At 37.8% G+C, this 18,892-nt stretch overlaps 1 protein-coding gene across 1 annotated transcript; it reads left to right on the top strand.

Annotated features, from left to right (window-relative positions):
* Positions 1 to 53: 53 nt before the first annotated feature.
* On the top strand, positions 54 to 18,529 carry LOC112407401 (nephrocan-like). The gene is made up of 3 exons (XM_024756676.1): positions 54 to 242; positions 6,703 to 7,604; positions 18,082 to 18,529. Exons 1-3 carry the CDS (start codon positions 54 to 56, stop codon positions 18,527 to 18,529), a joined length of 1,539 nt encoding a protein of 512 aa, XP_024612444.1.
* Positions 18,530 to 18,892: the final 363 nt, after the last annotated feature.

The following is an 18,892-nucleotide window of genomic DNA, read 5'->3' as shown; positions in this document are numbered from 1 at the left end:
GTAAGACATCACCTAAACACTCGCCTGCGACCTGAAAGGCCCTGTTTTGGAAGATGTGTCTGCTTTATGCTTTCTTTGTTTTGCTCTCTCTTAGCTATGGTTTCGATCCTAACTGTCCTGGAAGATGCAGCTGTGATTCAGAGCAGTCGGTGCAATGCTACAGGCTAACGGAGGTGCCGTCAGGTATTCCTTCCACCACCAAGAAGCTCTACGTCAGTCATAGCAAAATTCAGCACCTTCAGGTAATTACTCATTCTACACTCAAGTTACTGCAATTTTATTTTGTGAGATAGGGTGAGGGGCAAGTGTGGGTTTGTTAAACTTGATTTAAATAATCAAAACGTAAAGTGATGGTTATGAAGTCGGGTAGTTGCACTAGCTACCTGTTTGCTCTGTATACGCCTCTGGATATTTCTTTTTAGGAAAGTAGCCCCCCAAAATTCGGAGTCTATAATTAATTTTTTATTTTTGAAAATTCTAATTATGTTGTTGCAGAGTAAAAGTAAAGAAATGACTCTTTCTTAACAAAAAGAGCTTGAGATCATATGGCCCCTTTTTCTCCCCATATTAAAAAGAAGTCCTTTTAGGGGAAAAGTAGTTTTGTATGTGCCATAGAAGGCAGATGATACTTAGAACATTATAAGACTATCAAGGTGAATGCAGCATATGAGAATTATTCATACAAACTCTACAAACCAGCCAGGCATCAGTGTCTTTGTGGAAACATATACAGAAGAAATATGTGTTTTTGTTTTGCCACATTACTGCAATTCTCATTCTACGTGCTTTTAATTATGATGTCTATTTTCATGCTTACCTATTCAGAGGGCACTGAAAAGAGTGCTATAGATTTGTCTGACTTGTATAACACAAAGAAGCTTTTTAAAAATTTTTTACTTATTTATTTTTGGCTGCGTTGGGTCTTCGTTGCTGCGCGCAGGCTTTCTCTAGTTGCAGCGAGGCGGGGTCGCTCTTTGTTGTGGTGCGTGGGCTTCTCATTGCGGTGGCTTCTTTTGTTGCCGAGCACAGGCTCTAGGCACGCAGGATTCAGTAGTTGTGGCACACGAGCTTAGTTGCTCCATGGCATGTGGGATCCTCCAGGACCAGGGTTCAAACCCGTATCCCCTGCATTGACAGGCGGATTCTTAACCACTGCGCCACCAGGGAAGCCCGAAACTTTTGTTTTTGACCTTTGGTATTTTGAAAGGCATCAAGAGACTAGAGTTCTCATTCTAGTTTTCTCATTAACTAGAGATAGAACTACCTTAGACAAGCAGTTAAAAAAATCTGCAGACCTCATTTGTTACCTTTATGATGTGAGAAGGCTGGATTAGATTGGGGATCCCAGGAACTTTCTAGATGGAAAATTCTATGACTCTGAGTTTGCCTTTACTGGTCACTGCTTCTTCCTCATTGACCCAAATCTTAAGATAAGGAAAGGCCTGTCTGTGATCCAGGTGCCGAGAGTCAGCAGGTGAATGTACTTTTCCTTCAAACAGAGACACTCCCCCCTCCCTTTTTATTTGGTTAAGAAATTTTAACGTAGGTGCACATAAACACAGGGAGTTTAAAATATGTGGCATGGTATTTATTTCGAGGCTCAATAAGCACAATTGCCTGGTCATCATCTGTTTACTTTCCTCTTCTAATCCAGTAGTGCCTAATGCCAGAGAGCAGGTCTGACCCTGTCAGGTCTCAGCATTCAATCAAGACACCTGGTTAAAGGGCAAGATGCTTAAATATTTGTCCTGAGGACTTGAGATACCGAGAGCTGGAGTATCAGCTAAGCCTGGTAATGATCCCACACTGCTGCTTTGCAGTCAATAAGATGAAATTATGCCTCTCGTCAAATTCACTTATTGGATGAGTTCATTTGTCATTGGTTTAAGTTCACTGAACAGCAATACTGCCACTTCCCTGACTTTAACCCAGTTAATTATCTCTAGGAAGCACAGTTCACAGCAGAAAGGTTGGCAAAAGAGAGGATTTTTTTGTGAAGGAAGTAGAAAGCTCTGACCAATAATCCTCTTTTCTCTTTTAAAAATTCTTAGGCTTTAAATGACCATAGTTTACTTGCATTTGGTGAATGCAATGTATATTCTGTTTATTTGTTTGAACTACAGAATTGGGTGCCTATATTTAAAGCAAAAAGTCTTAAAATGGATCTTCAGATTAATAGCAATATAAAGTATATATATATACACACATATATGTGCATATATATACGCATACATCACATATATGCATATATGCACAACGTATATATATATATACACACACACACATATATGTGTATATACACCACAATTTTAAATGTTTCAGTTACTTGTTCATATAATTCAACTGTCTTTGGGTCTGTGAATGCTGTGTTTGAGACTGGGGATAAAAGATGAAAAATTCAGTTCTAGGAGTTCCCTTGCCTAGTGGTTAGGATTCTGGGCTTTCACTGCCATGGCCCAGGTTCAATCCCTGGTCAGGGAATTAAGATCCTGCAAGCCATGCAGCACAGCTGGAAAAAAAAGTAAAAATTCATAGTTCCTGCCCTCAAGAGGGACTTTATTTATCCATTTATCTGTAAAAATCCCTACTTCTTTGAGATGCATGCCATCAGACTGTAACACTCTGTTCCTCTGTGTGTCTTATACTGTGCCCCTGGTCCCTTCCATACTGGCTCCTACTCTTCCTCTCCATCCTAAGTCCTGCATCTTTTGGTGTGCCTTCAGTGTCCAATATCCTAGTCCCATTCCTTGAACTCATAAAAAAGTATCTATCTACATTTCCACTTCACCACAGCCGTCTACTCTCTTGCTTATATCATAATCCTCATTATATCTGAAACTTCTGCACTCAAAAATCTTGAATTCCCATACCCACTCTCTGCTCATCATGTCCTTTCCCTTCAGCTGCCATACTCTGCACTTATCTTTCCACTTCATGGAGACTTCTAATCCTAGATCTACCCACTTTCTCTCAGATAATCAGTTCATTTCTTATCTATCTTCTTTCCCTAACCCTTCCCTCTTTGCATCCCACAATTAATTATCTCAACACTTATTCAGCAAAGCCTCAGTCTTATGTTAGGGTGATCGTTTTCCTTTGTTTCTCCTATATCTGGACAGCTGGGTGCTGCTGGAGAGGATTACACCTGGTGTCATATCCAAGATAGCTTTTACCAAACCCAAGGTCATGAAAATGTATGCCTATATTTTCTTCTAAGAGTTTTATAGTTTTAGCTCTAACGTTTAGAGGACAAATAGAAATGTCTTTATGGTAGCAGTCAATTAAAATAATTGCACTTTACATCTTTTGTGGAGAGAAGAAGCTACTTCATATTCCTCTTGGGTAAGAAATATATGGTTTATCAACAAGTGGGGGGGAGAATTATAGATTCTTTTTATATTCTCTCCATACTTTTCAGGTTTTTAAATTGTTTACAGAGAACAAGTGTTGCTTTGATCATCAGAAAAAAAATTCCAACATAGTTTATAAACTCCTTGCTGGCTTGGTTCACACATGTCTGAGGCAGTCACTGTGAGGGTGTGTGAGTTTCCTGTATGCACTGGACCTATAAGGTAACTAAGAAAGGCAGGTAACCTTCTAATGCTTGAAGTAGGGCCTGCCCAGCATTAAAACGTGAAACAAGCCTTTTCATGGGGAAACCAGCAGAAGTTGCCCCTCTACTCTATTTCATTTTACTTGGTTTACTTTTTTTTTTTCTTTTTAACTTTTCTTATTATATAGTAACTTTTATCTACATAGGTATTAGGCTCACTAAACTGTGCAACTGTGATGGCAGGAATTTTACTTAGCTAAGCTTCCTAAGCCTAATTGTTAACACCAAGCCATACTTGCCTTGCTTTTTAAGCAATGTTGAAAAACTGCCAGCAGCCCCAAGGTTAGCTGCAGGGCAAAAGCATCTCTTTCCACATCTCTTGAGCACAACCCTGCTTAGGCCATGGAAATGGAAAAACAGGTCTGGCAGAATTTTTTTCCCTTTGTCAGCTCTGCAAACTCAACTGATAAGTTGAAAATCATTGGGGGTCTTCCTCACTGTTTGTGGCACCAGAACTCTATACTCTTCAGCTCAATGCATGTTATAAACACTAAGGTTAAAAATATATGTGTTGGGGTAAGGTAAACCTGGGTTGGAAGCCGAACTTTTCCACTTACTAGCAAGACATACTTGGACATTTTGTTTTGCCTTCTTGAGTTTACCTCATTGAAAAGGGAATAATCATGCTTACACATAGATCTTTGTAAAGATAAGCATAGTAAATACTTAGAAAATGGTGGCCATTTTTTTTTTTTTTTTTTGCGGTACACGGGCCTCTCACTGTTGTGGCCTCTCCCATTGTGCAGCACAGGCTGTGGACGCGCAGGCTCAGCGGCCATGGCTCACGGGCCCAGCCGCTCCGCGGCATGTGGGATCTTCCCGGACCGGGGCACGAACCCGTGTTCGTGCAGAGAGTCCGGCAGGTGGACTCTCAACCACTGCGCCACCAGGGAAGCCCCAATGGTGGCCATTTTAACTAATAATAATCAAAAGTAATCTGCATTGACCTGATAAAGAGCAAAGGTTCTCTATGCTTAATAATAGGAAACAACTATTCACTGGATTCAGTTAAGAAAATGACCTATATTTACAATTAGCTAGTCTATATACTTTACAAATAGAAATGAAGACAAATTGAAGCTCTGACACCACTCTTTGTCTAGTCCCCATAGAAATTGTCCATTCAGATCCATGTCATCTCCGAGACTTGCTACATAGTCAGCAATCTTTTAGGGTCTGTGGTCACTCAGATAGAAGTAGAAGCATTTGCAACACCAAGGTCTTTTTTGTGGGAGATCAACAGTCCCAAAGGTGAAAAGCTATGTGTAGAGTCAAATATGACTTTACATGGAAGAAAGCCTAGAAAAAGGTACTTCAGGATGAAGAACAGATTAAACAACACTGAATCTTTGACAGGTCATTTAATTTTTTTTTTAGCATCATTCCTTGTATGGAAGATTTGGACTAGATAATCTCTAAAATTTCTGCTTTTCTAAAACTCTATGATCTGTGTCCAGATCTTGAGTCTTTTTTGAAAAACATTAATTATAGACCACAGGCAATGGAAAATGTATTAGAAAATGATGAGTTGAGGAAGAAAGGGCTTTGGAGTCCAATTTGGAGACTGTTGAAATTCTCAACTCTTTCAAGTTTGACGATAACAAACTTTCAAGTTTGACGATAACAAACTTTCAGGGTTATTAGGAGAATTAATGATAACACATAAAAAAGTACTTGGAACTTGTAGATGCTCAACAAATGCAAAAAAAAAAGCTATTGATCTTGGGATTAAGACTAATTAATACATCTGATTAATCATTAAGAAAATATCAAATGTTAGTAGCAATATATAAGCCAAGGCAGCTATCAAAACTATTATAATTTAAAATATCTGTTTATGGAGTTTTTAACATGAGATTCTTCAGCTAGAATATCATATTAGGAAATACTTTAAAATATACCATAATTCACATCACGTGTCTTCCCAGAATATAAATACCTGTAACAAATATGTGATGCAAAATTAACCCACTTTTAAGGTATTAATCATGTATTGATGTTACAAAAGAGCTCAACTTCACAATTAAATCCAACATTTAGAAACTGTAGATAGTAAGACATAAAAGTGTGCACTGAAAATTCCAGCTTAATTGAATTCTAAAGCAGGTTGAAAGTTTTGTGAAGATTTATCAAGCTCAGGAAAATCTGGAACAATTCCTCTTTTTGCCTAAACATGATTTTACTCTGAGAACCAAATACCAAATTACATCATCCTAGAAAAGAGGTGGATGTCCACCTAGGAGGAGTTTGGAGGATATGTGGAGAGATAGGGGTGCTTGAACTTGCAAACCATGGAGAAAGTACAGCAGATTTGGTAATTTCTAAAATCTAGGAGAGGAATAGCATTAGGTCTGGGATATATGCATGAATGGACTCCTTGCTCTACAGAGATGGAGACACATGTATCCTGTTTGTTTCTTCATGACCCTTTTTCATCAGTGAAGCGTAAATTGGCCGGTAGGAACAACGAGGCTAGTTTTCCAAACAATTATACAGTTGAAAATGTTTTTCTGATAGGCCCATTCTATTGATAGCAGCATCTAGGACATTAAATTTTTTTTACTTTTAATGCTTAAATTGTTAAAAAGGTAATTTATAATTTAAAAAAATCTAAACATTGCAAAATGTAGATAGATAATGAAAATTCCTTATAATTTTATCTCCTAGAGTTAGAAACTCTAGTTAATAGTTTGGTGAAATATTTCCAGATTGTTTCTTTTTTGGCTATTATAAGATGATGCAACCAAGAACAGCCTATTGCATAAATCATTGTGCAATTTTTAAGTACTTCTACCTAGAAGTAAATTTGCTGGGTCAAAGAATACGCAGCAAAAGTTGGCCAACTTTATGTCTACCAATAGTGTGTGAAAGTGCTTAAAATATTTTAGACATGTTATACTGTTAACAAATGAATAAAAATGGTCAGAACCTGAGTTTCTATCCATTTCCAAGAGATATTTAAATAGATCCTGAAGGGAAATCTGAAGTATCATTAGTATTGAATGATAACGTATATGGCTTTTTTTTTCTTACAATAATCCTAATTTACTGCTTTTCTCCCCCATTCCCCATCCCTGAATTTTTTGTAGCTGTCTAACTTCGCCCAAATGTCAGCTCTAGAAGATTTTATTCTGCTGGCCAGTGGAACAGAGTCGGTAGAAAATGACACTTTCAAGACTCTGAGTACTTTGAAGACCTTGGAACTCTGGAAAAATAAGTTAAGACAGGTCCCCAGTGCTCTCCCAGCCAGTCTTGAAGTGTTAAAACTAAATGATAATTCAATATATGTCCTTCACAGATCTGATTTTGAAGGACTGAAGAAATTAAAAATCCTTGAACTGAAAAACAATCTGATCTCTTCTCTCCCTCCCAGCATGCTCTCTTCTCTTGTCAGTTTGCAAAGCTTGGTGTTGGACAGCAACAATATCGAGTCTGTGAATGGACCACTGGCACTTCCCCATCTGGAACATCTGAGCATGGAGAATAATAAGCTACATCTCATACCAGCTAGCTTCTTCACTTCTCTTCAGTCTTTGCAGTTTCTCAGTTTCAGTAGTAACTTTCTGACTAAAATTCCTATTAACCTGCCCAAATCCTTGCTCTCATTAAAAATGGAGAGAAACCGGCTCAAAGTGGTAAGGTTTCAAGATATGAAACATTTGGAGAATCTTTCCCATCTTTACCTGTCAGAAAACTCACTCTCTTCCATAGATGGGGCACAGCTCCTTGCCAATTTAACTACCCTTGAGCTGTCCCAAAACCAGCTTCAAACGTTGCCCCTCAGACTACCAGCAAGGCTACAAAAGCTTGATATCAGCAACAATCTGATTCAGAAAGTTACAGCACAAGACTTCAAGGACCTCCGAGATTTGAAACATTTGTTTCTGGACAACAACATTGTCAGCTTGTTTGAAGCTGGAGCCCTGCAAAGGTGTTTCCAGCTCTCCAACCTGGCCCTGGAACAGAACCTGCTTTTGTCTATACCTCTACGGTAAGTGAGCGTTATCATTTACAGTAACTACTAAAAAAGTTTTCCAAAAACTGGGACAACTAAGTACATTATACAAGCAAGAAAAGTCATCCAAGCATACGTAAAGTATCTGATCAAGGCTACCCAAGGGTTCAGGGGTGGAATTTAAACAGGGGTTTGGAATCTCCAGCCCTTAAGCTGACCCCTGCACTAACTTAAGTTATCTTGCCTGTAGGACAAGACACCAACGGGAACATCTGTATTTGAAAATATGCAATGTCACTTTGGGGACGTATAGTAACAAACATCATAGGGGGATGTTACTTGTAAAAATGTGTTCTGGTTTCTAAGTATATGGCTTGGATCTAGCAACAGGCTGACTAGGCATGTGCTTAACCACTAGCAAAGCAGGACACCAGGAAAAAATGAGGTGGGGCGGGGTTGGGGGGAATGTAGTAATACATTTATATTTTTAAAAAACATTGAAGCAGTATTTGTGGGGAAAAAAAATCAAATGTTATATTCTAACATTGTATTTATTTTGAATTATGTATTGGGAGCCTCGTGTTCTTCTCAGTGCTGTGATTTTTAAAGGGCTTAAGGGATGCTGCTTATTTCTCCGGGTGTCTGTCTGTGAGTGTGTGAGACAATGTGTCCATCTTACTTTCTGTTTTTGGTTGTTTCTTCTGTTTTCTTTCTCTCTCACACAAACACACACCACCCTCATACTCTGACACTTAATTTCTCTTCCAAATATCCCTCCTTCTATACCCAACCCACTGTACCTGTGCATTAATTGATCCTATTTATTTAAACTTTGTCACATGTTCCACATTTTAAAGTAGAATTAAAAAACAGTAGAATAAATACTATTATTCTCCTAAAAAAGATATGTTGTTTATTATATGTGTCTATTAGTGGATTCTTTTTCCTTTCAGCACTATAGAAAAAAATGCTTCCTGCCCTATTATTATTATCAAATTTCTCATAATTAATGTACCAGCTTCTGGCTTCTGTAGAATCCTGTGGCACTTGATTTACTTATTATCAGTGTTCATTATGATAATTTTTCTTATCAATGAGAAAGGAAAAAATTATCTGATATGGACAGATGTTCATTTTTTTTGCACTGTACCCAATGCAAAACATTGAAAGGTGATTTTTCGAACGGAAATCAGTAATTTAAATTATATATTGAGGATAATTTGAAAGTAATCAATTTCTCTTAATGCCTAAGCATGTGCATACAATTAATTTAATTCAACAAGTACGTTTTGAGCATTCACCATGTGCCAGGTACTTTACCAGGCACTTGGGATACATCAGTGTAATAAAAGAAGTAAAACTTCTTGTTCTGTACAGCTTAAATTCTAGCAGGGAAAGAGTGACAACATAATATGTAAGTAAAGTATATAATATTGAGATAGTGTTAGGTGTTATAATTAACAACAAAAAGGGGCAGGCAGGATTACCAGGTTCAGGACTACAGTGAACGAGGGTGGATGGTTGCAATTTTCAATAAGGTAAGCATGGTAACCCTCCTGAAAAGGTAAGCTCTGAGCAAAGACTGGGAGGAGGTGAGGGATTTAGTTGTGAAGCTGTCTGGGGAAAAAGTGTTCTAGACAGAACAGCCCTGAAGACAAGAACATGCGGGCAGTATTTCAGGACTCTAATTCTTGTTGTTATTTAAATAATTTCTCTGCTATGTTCAAGCCTTATTTTCTATTACTGCAGGCTCCTCCTCCAAACAAAAAATTGTGTATAAAATAAAAACTCATCAAACAGGTTAGGGAGTGACTGTATCACATAAGGATTCTCAGCAGGCTATGACAGCCATGGGCAAAACTGGGAACTCAGTGGGCTTTTCTATTCGGGTGACCTTTAGAAAGCATTTGGTGAAGTAATCCTGCTAAGTTTAATGAGTGAAAAATAGCTTAATTATTTACTCCTGCCAGGGTATTTGTGTTTTAATAAGTGACTACAGAAAGCACAAAGTTTCTACCCAACAGAGTGTATAATGGAATTGCAAGCCTGAGCTAACCCTAATTTTCAAGTCTGACTTTATGATGGAATTATCTGGAGAACTTTTATAAAGCCTACTCATGCCTAGACCTCATTTCAAACCAATTAAATTAGACGCCCTAGGGTTGTGGTCCAGGCATCGGTATTTTTTAAAAGCTCCCCAGATGAATTTAATGTGTAGCCAGGTTTGAGAAATACTGGGAAAGGACAATGGGGCAAGAAAGAAGATACCAGGGGGCTTTTCCTATGAGGCTTCAATGAAACAACACAACTGTCTGCTTTGTCAAAGAACCTGGCCTGTTATGAGAGCAAAGTTCCTGTAGAAAGTGATTTTTTTTTTTTTGCGGTACACGGGCCTCTCACTGTTGTGGCCTCTCCCATTGCAGAGCACAGGCTCCGGACGCGCAGGCTCAGCGGCCATGGCTCACGGGCCTAGCTGTTCCCTGGCATGTGGGATCTTCCCGGACGGGGGCACGAACCCATGTCCCCTAAATCGGCAGGCGGACTCTCAACCACTGTGCCACCAGGGAAGCCCTAGAGAGTGATTTTTAAATTCCCCATCAGGACCACCACTTCCAAAACCACCATTCCCCAACTTTTCTTTAAATTGGAAAGTGGGAAGGACCCCAAAAATTTTTCCCGTGGTTTTCCTCCCATAAAGAATTAAAACACAATACAATCTATTCCTTATATTTGAATTTTGCGACTTTTATTTATGAGCTTTAAACGTTACACTCTTTTTATTTGAATGCTTCTTATTCATACACAAAACTACACTTTAAAATTCAGTGTTCTATAAATGAACTGTAAACACAGGCAACCTATCTGTGCTAGTTGCTAACCTAACCTAACCTAACCTGTTAGTCGCCCGTTGTGTATCCTATCACAAACTGTTTCCACAAATCCCTTCCTCTGTCTACCATGCTGCAATCTACATTTCATCAGGAAAATAATGGTATATGGTTTTAGGCACACATGAATTAAAATATCTACCCCATTTGCCTAAATATGCTAACTGAGATAGAAACAATACCTAACACTTACTAAGTGCTTACTAAGCTCAGCAGGGAATGAATATACATGTTATTCCGTTACTCCCTTACGACAATCCTGTGAAGGTAGGTACACTGTTTTACCTATTATTTTACAGATTAGAAATTAAGGTTAAGAGGTATCAAGAAACTTGCTGGAAGTCATATGGTCAATAAAGTTTGGAGTCAGGGTTAAATACAGTAGTCTAACTCCAGGGCCTGGGAATTTTAGGCACTGCACCCTCACCCTCTGAGGTTTACTCTGCTATCAACAATACACTCCACTACTTAGAATTTAGTCTACCCAAGACCTGGGGTCTTGCTTCTTGCGGCTTCTCATTTCACCAAGCTGCAGCTCGGGGAGCAAATGTAAATTACATCACCCCTTCTTTATTCACAATCTGGATAATTCAAATCCAGGATAGCTTTCTACAACCTGATGAAGCCAGTCAGCATTTTCTCTTACTCAAGTGCCATCTACAGACATAATGGGGATGCGTCCTTTTTTACTCTGAAAAGCGACACTGCCAAAAGAAGAAACAGCATTTCTAGACATATGTTTGTCTTAAAATCAGGGCTACCTTTTTGTATAAATCAGACTTATAAAGATAAATTATATCAAAGCAATAAATGACTACCCAAAGGTCACAGAAGGAGGAAATTAGTGACTTCTCTTACAGTGCCATTTTGGTTATCCATAGAAACATGAAAGAAAAAAAAAGGTACTCCTAAGACCAGGTACAGTTTTTGGCTGCCCAGCCCAGAACTGAATAAATGTATTTGTTTAAAAGAAAGCTTGGCTTGCTCATTTTCGTTACTAACATTTTTATGTAACTTCTGTGTACTGAGCACTTTCATCTATATAGTGGAAAATCAGAAGCTTTAAAGAGCTAAATAACTTACCTAAAGTCACATGCTGGTGAATAGAATAGCCAAAGTTAGAACTCGAGTCTTAATAAGTAGACTTGACTCTCTGGTTTACTCTGCCGTATCTTTCCTCAGCCGTGCTCCCTGTGCTCCCTGTACTCTCAATAGTTACAGAGTCTCGCTTACTGCCTCACCACCTATTAACAGGCCATTTTTCCTTGAAAAAAAAAAAAAAAAAGCTATGCACAAGAGATTTTCTGTATAACTTTTAGAGATGTACCTTGTATAAGCTGGTGTGTGCACAAAATTACATTGTCTTAGGGATTAACTTCAAATTCAATTTAAACTGTGGATACCAATTTGAAAATTGTTAGTGGTATTCACAGTAAACCAACTGAGAGAAATGTCTTTGCAGAAGCTTTTATCAAACTGTTAAAATGTGTGGAGTGATTTTCCCTGGTAAATTAATCTGCTTTGTTAGGTAAATTTAATTCCAATGAAAAAGAAAGCACTTTAAACAAATAAGACTTTAAAATACTCAAAAGCACAAGTACTTATGTATGTATATGTATTATATGGTTTAGGAGAGGAATACAAATATAAAATACATGAACGTAGGGCTTCCCTGGTGGCGCAGTGGTTGACAGTCCACCTGCCGATGCAGGGGACACAGGTTCATGCCCCGGTCCGGGAAGATCCCACATGACACGGAGCAGCTAGGTCCGTGAGCCATGGCCGCTGAGCCTGTGTGTCCGGAGCCTGTGCTCCGCAACGGGAGAGGCCACAACAGTGAGAGGCCCGCGTACCACAAAAAAAAAAAAAAAAAAATTACATGAACGTAAATATATATAAATATAAAATGTAAGTATCAAAGAAAAAAAAAAGGCAAAATTTAGGCTAAGTGCCAATAACCTAAAAGATTAACGTTTCAGAATGAAATTCATATGAGAATAATACTATAACAAACAAAAGGTAATATTGTCATAAAATATGTTTAAATTCATTTGCTTTTTTCTCCTTGACATAGCAATCATATGACGGGGACCACCACAAAAAAATTCACTAAATACTAAAAAGAATCAAATGTACATCTAATATGTTCACACTGTATGAAGATAGCATTCAGATGGTATTTCAAGGGACATTTTTCCTATAAAGCTTTCTCACTTCTTGTACTTCACAAAGAGAATAGCACTTAATATAAAGTTGACTAGCAGAAAGATTTTCAGTTCACAATTGTGATTATTATTTATTTTTTATCAACAGGCGTTAGCATGACATTTTTCAAACTGGTATCCACGGTTAAAATTTTTTTTTCCTGATTATAAAGAAATACCTGTTCAAGTTGAAAATTTAGCGTGCTGAAAAATAAAAAAGTCACCCATAACTGTTCAACCAGAACCTATGCCTAGCAATAATTTGTTTTTATGAATTTGAGATCAGTCAATTTTTTTTCTATTTTTTCCATTTAACATTATAGTGTGGTTTTTCTCTCCATTTTCCCTTTTCTATTTTTTCCAAGTGTCACTATGGACCCAGGGATCTTAATTCATTCAGTGTGTTATGATCATTTATAGTTGCTAGTCTCTTTTGGTGCTCAAATTTCCCCAAATTTGGCTAGTGGGAGCCCCTCCAAGCTGGTTCCTATGTTCATGAGACATGATTCCATTACCTCTCTTTCTATAAACTTGTGGTAAAATACACATAACATAAAATTTATGTGTACAATTATTAATTTTTACGTGTACAATTCAATATTGTTAAGTATCTTCACATTGTTGTGCAATCAGTCTCCAGAACTTTTTCATCTTGCAAAACCAAAACTCTGCACCCATTAAACAACTCCTCATTTCCCTCCTCCCCTCACCCCCTGACAACCACCATTCTACTTCTTGTTTCTATGAATCTGACTACTCTAGATATCTTATGTAAGTGGAATCATACAGTAGTTATCTTTTTGTGACAGGCTTCTTTCACTTAACATAATATCCTTATTCATGTTGTAGCATGCGTCAGAATTTCCTTCCTTTCAAGGCTGAATAATATTCCATTATATGCACTTGTATTTTGTATTTTGCTTATTCATTCATCCATCAGTGGACACTTGGATTGCTTCCACATTTTAACTACTGTGAATTCAATATGGGAGTATAACATGGGTGTATAAATATCTCTTTGAGACCTTACTTTCAATTCTTTTGAGTATATATGCAGAAGTGCAATTGCTGGATCATATGCAAGTATAGTTTTAATTTTGGGGGGAACCACCCATACTGTGTTCCATATTGACTGTACCATTTTACACTCCCATCAACAGGGCACAAAGTTTCCAATTTCTCCACATTCTTGTTAACACTTGTTATTTTCTGGATTTTTGATAGCAACCATCATGATAGGTGTTCCACTAATCTTTGAACACTTCATTGCATTCCAGTTCAGACATTCCAGCTTACCTTGCCCCAGACGTGGAATTAGCCATTTTTCCAAGAAGTCTTGCTTCTTTTTTTTTTTTTAATTTTATCAAAGTATAGTTGATTTACAATGTTGTGTTAATTTCTGCTGTCCTGCAAAGTGATTCAGTTATACATATATATATTCCTTTCCATATTTTTTCCATTATAGTTTATCACAGGATATTGATTATTGTTCCCTGTGCTAAACAATAGGACCTTGTTGTTTATTGAAGCCTTGCTTCTTTTAAGTAGCGACTGGAATTCTGAAACTAAGATCTGTGTGTTCAGTGAGCTTATGCTATTGGGATCACATTGCTACTCGTGTATAATATTGCTTTTAGGTCCTTTCAGTATACAGAGGTAGAAGATATATATTTTTTAAAATCATAAATTCACATTGGTATTTCCAATTCATATTAACATTAGAGAGAGTTTTTTCTTCTCTTATTTTATATTTGTATCTTTTTCTCTTACAATGAAAATCTTGGTTCCTAATAAGATTAATATATTTACTTATTTTCCTTATCTTACAGTATTCATTTAAAAGTTTTGAAATTGTATTACTAAGAGTAATATTAACAATAAATATACTGCGAGAAATTTCTTTGCAGATCCTTTTGTCTTTAGAGTCTAAGGCTTAGCTATCTCTACTAATGCTATTCAGAGTACTTTTTCTTTATTTTATATGGTTACATTACCAACATAAACAGTTGATTAGTTAATTAGATTTGTTTGTTTTGGCTTGTGTTCAATTTTAGGGCTTGGTTTTGTTTTTATTTGTTTTACATAAAACGTTAACGTGATTCAAAAGTTAAAACCATATGGAACCAAACACTCCCTATAAGTAACTATTTTAATTCACTTCTGGTTTATCTTTTTTCTTTTTTTCAAAAACAAGCAAAATGTGTACATGTATTCTTATTTCCCTCTTACACAAAAACTAAGATATTACATACACTATTCCACTTCTTGTTTTTCTTCCCTTTAACAATACTTTCTAGAAATCATTTTATGGGTAATTCATAGAGACCAGCCTCTTTCTTTTTCAAGGCTGCATAGTAGTTCTTTACTGTTGTACTGGGTTGTTCACAGTCTTTTGCTATTATAAATAATACCATAAGAAATACACATGTGCTGTTTTATGTTTGTGGATATAAAATATGGATATGTTTGTGGATATAAAATATCACATCTTCAGAGATTTTACCTAGAAATGAAATTGCCGGGTCAAAGGGTAAATGCACATTATTTTGTTAGGCTTTGCTAAATTCTCCACAGGAGCCATGCCATTTTCAGCTCCCACCAAGCTATGTATGAGATTGTCTGCTTCTTCATGGCTTTGCCCACAGAATGTATTGCTAAGGATTAAGACTTTTTACCAATCTGATTTGTGAGAAATGGAATCTCTGTGTGTTTTTATTCTTCATTTCTCTATTCTGAGTATGGCTGAAGACTTAAAGGCTTTGCTTTTTTTTTCTGAGAATATAAGTTCCTTTTATTTTTTATTTTATTTATTTATTTTTTTAACATCTTTATTGGAGTATAATTGCTTTACAATGGTGTGTTATTTTCTGCTTTACAACAAAATGAATCAGTTATATATATACATATGTTCCCATATCTCTTCCCTCTTGCGTCTCCCTCCCTCCCACCCTCCCTATCCCACCCCTCCAGGCGATCACAAAGCACGAGCTGATCTCCCTGTGCTATGCGGCTGCTTCCCACTAGCTAGATACCTTATGTTTGGTAGTGTATGTATGTCCATGCTTCTCTCTCGCTTTGTCACAGCTTACCCTTCCGCCTCCCCATATCCTCAAGTCCATTCTCTAGTAGGTCTGTGTCTTTATTCCTGTCTTACCCCTAGGTTCTTCATGACATTTTTTTTTTCTTAGATTCCATATATATGTGTTAGCATACAGTATTTGTCTTTCTCTTTCTGACTTACTTCACTCTGTATGACAGACTCTAGGTCCATCCACCTCATTACAAATAGCTCAATTTCGTTTATTTTTATGGCTGAGTAATATTCCATTGTATATACATGCCACATCTTCTTTATCCATTCATCCGAAGATGGACACTTAGGTTGTTTCCATCTCCGGGCTATTGTAAATAGAGCTGCAATGAACATTATGGTACATGACTCTTTTTGAATTCTGGTTTTCTCAGGGTATATGCCCAGTAGTGGGATTTCTGGGTCATATGGTAGTTCTATTTGTAGTTTTTTAAGGAACCTCCATACAGTTCTCCACAGTGGCTGTACCAATTCACACTCCCACCAGCAGTGCAAGAGTGTTCCCTTTTCCCCACACCCTCTCCAGCATTTATTGTTTCTAGATTTTTTGATGATGGCCATTCTGACCGGTGTGAGGTGATACTTCATTGTGGTTTTGATTTGCATTTCTCTAATGATTAGTGATGTTGAGCATCCTTTCATGTGTTTGTTGGCAATCTGTATATCTTCTGTGGAGAAATGTCTATTTAGGTCTTCTGCCCATTTTTAAGGCTTTGCTTTTATGTGGATTTCCATTCATACTTTTTGCCCACTTTCAGACTTATTTTAAAACCTTTTCTTCTCAACTTGTAAGAGTCCTTTACATATTAGGGAGATTGGCTCTTTGTCTGGGATATAAAGTGCAGATATTTCCCCCAGTTTGTCTTTTGATTTTGCATATGTCTTTTGCCATATACAATTTCTTTTTCTATGATTTTTAATGTAGTTGATTTATTGATCTTTTATAGCTTCTGGATTTTTTTTTTTTTAATTAATTTATTTATTTAATCTTTGGCTGTGTTGGGTCTTTGTTGCTGAGCGCAGGCTTTCTCTAGTTGCGGCGAGCGGGGCTACTCTTCGTTGGGGTGCGCGGGCTTCTCATTACGGTGGCTTCTCTTGTTGGGGAGCATGGGCTCTAGGCGCACGGGCTTCAGTAGTTGTGACACGCGGGCTCAGTAGTTGTGGCTCACGGGCCCTAGAGCGCAGGCTCAGTAGTTGTGGCGCACGGGCTTAGTCGCTCCGTGGCATGTGGGATCTTCCTGGACCAGGGCTCAAACCCATGTCCCCTGCATTGGCAGGCGGTTTCTTAACCACTGCGCCACCAGGGAAGCCCTTTTTTTTTTCTTTTTGCGGTATGTGGGCCTCTCACTGTTGTGGCCTCTCCTGTTGCGGAGCACAGGCTCTGGACGTGCAGGCTCAGCAGCCATGGCTCACGGGCCCAGCCACTCCGTGGCATGTGGGATCTTCCTGGACCAGGGCACGAACCCGTGTCCCCTGCATCGGCAGGCGGACTCTCAACCACTGCACCACCAGGGAAGCCCCAGCTTCTGGATTTTTAAGCCATAGTCAGAAAAGCTTTTTTATAGAACTGGTATTTTAAAAATTATTTGAAAGTATGATTTTTATGATCACATAATAGTCCATTATCTCTTAATTTCCATATTAGTGGACATTAGCCCTTTATCATTTTTTTGCTGTTATAAATATAATCAAATGTATGACAAACATATTTTTAAATAAATCTCTATTCACTTCTCCTATTATCTCCTACGCTGAAAGGCATGACGTTATTTAAATTCGATACATGTTACCAAATTGTTTCCAAAATGGTACCAGTTTAAACTCCCACTAGCAGAGTTTAAGTTCTTACCTCACTACACCCTCATCAGAAATGAATTTTAAAAGTTAAATTCAAAATGATGCTCTAATTTCTAACGCTGCATCTTTTATATTCATGAAGAACAACGCTTTTCATATTTTTATTCAATATTTTTACCTTTCCTATAAATTATTGATTCATGGCATCTGCCAACTAAAAAGTTGGAAACTTACTATTTTCCTTATCAGTTTGTTACATGATCCAATTTGAAATGAAAAATTAAAGAGTTTATGGCTAGGAACCAGAAAAACCAGAGGGCTAGAAAATAAGACCTATGAGAAAGTGTTAAAGACCTATAGATAAGACTGAGGTTTGCACTTTTAATTAACTTTACAAAATAAAGCTTGTTTTCTAGCTTCAGAGGAAACAGAATGGTACAGAAAAGGTGGGTGTTGCTCAATCTGAGTTGCCTAGACAGTTATGGAATGATGGTCACAGCCTCCTTTCACATCCTGTTTCCATGCTTTTGCAGGCTCCCGGCAACCTTAGCAAGGCTGGACCTAAAAGGCAATGCCATCCAGGATATTGCTGAGCGGGAGCTCAAGGATCTGAAGCAGCTTCAGGTTCTAAACCTTAGGAACAACAAGATCTCTGCCTTAGACCTCAAAGCCTTAGAGGTGTTGCCTCGCCTCAGGCACCTGTATCTGGATGGAAATCCGTGGAATTGCACCTGCAGTCTCCTGAGAGCCAGGGAGGTCCTGAAGGCCAAGGGCACAGATGTGAGGGGAGGACAATGTGCGGCACCAGCTGAACGACAAGGGGAGAGCTGGATGTCTTCCAAGAAGATAATGAGGCAATGTGAGCATCACTTGCATCTGACCGAGAAAAGCAAAGAGACCAAAAAGAAACCAAAGCCTGAAGAGCACTCCAGCATCAGAATCAATGTGGATGATGAGTATTATGATTATGAGGTAGATTAAGGATGAGCTTAGTTTACAGTTTAGAAAAAGGTTTTGTTTCTTTTTTTAAAATAGACTTCATTTTTAGAGCAGTTTTAGGTTCATAGCAGAATTGAGAGGAAGGTACAGAGATTTCCTATATACCTCCTACCCCTACACAAACATAGCCTCCCCCATTACAACATGTCCCACCAGAATGGAACATTTGTTACAGCTGATGGATCTCTATTGACAGGTCATAATCACCTAAAGTCCATAGTTTACATTAGGGTTTACTCTTGGTGTTGTACATACTCTGGGTTTGGACAAATATATAATGACATGTATTTACCACTATAATATCACACAGAGTAGTTTCACTGCCCTAAAAATCCTCTGTGCTCC

The sequence above is a fragment of the Neophocaena asiaeorientalis genome, unplaced genomic scaffold, assembly GCF_003031525.2.
Source record: "Neophocaena asiaeorientalis asiaeorientalis breed wild unplaced genomic scaffold, Neophocaena_asiaeorientalis_V1.1 scaffold125, whole genome shotgun sequence".
Lineage (NCBI taxonomy): Eukaryota > Metazoa > Chordata > Mammalia > Artiodactyla > Phocoenidae > Neophocaena > Neophocaena asiaeorientalis.
The sequence above is the reverse complement of the archived record's forward strand: the minus strand, read 5'-3'. Positions and strand labels throughout refer to the sequence as shown.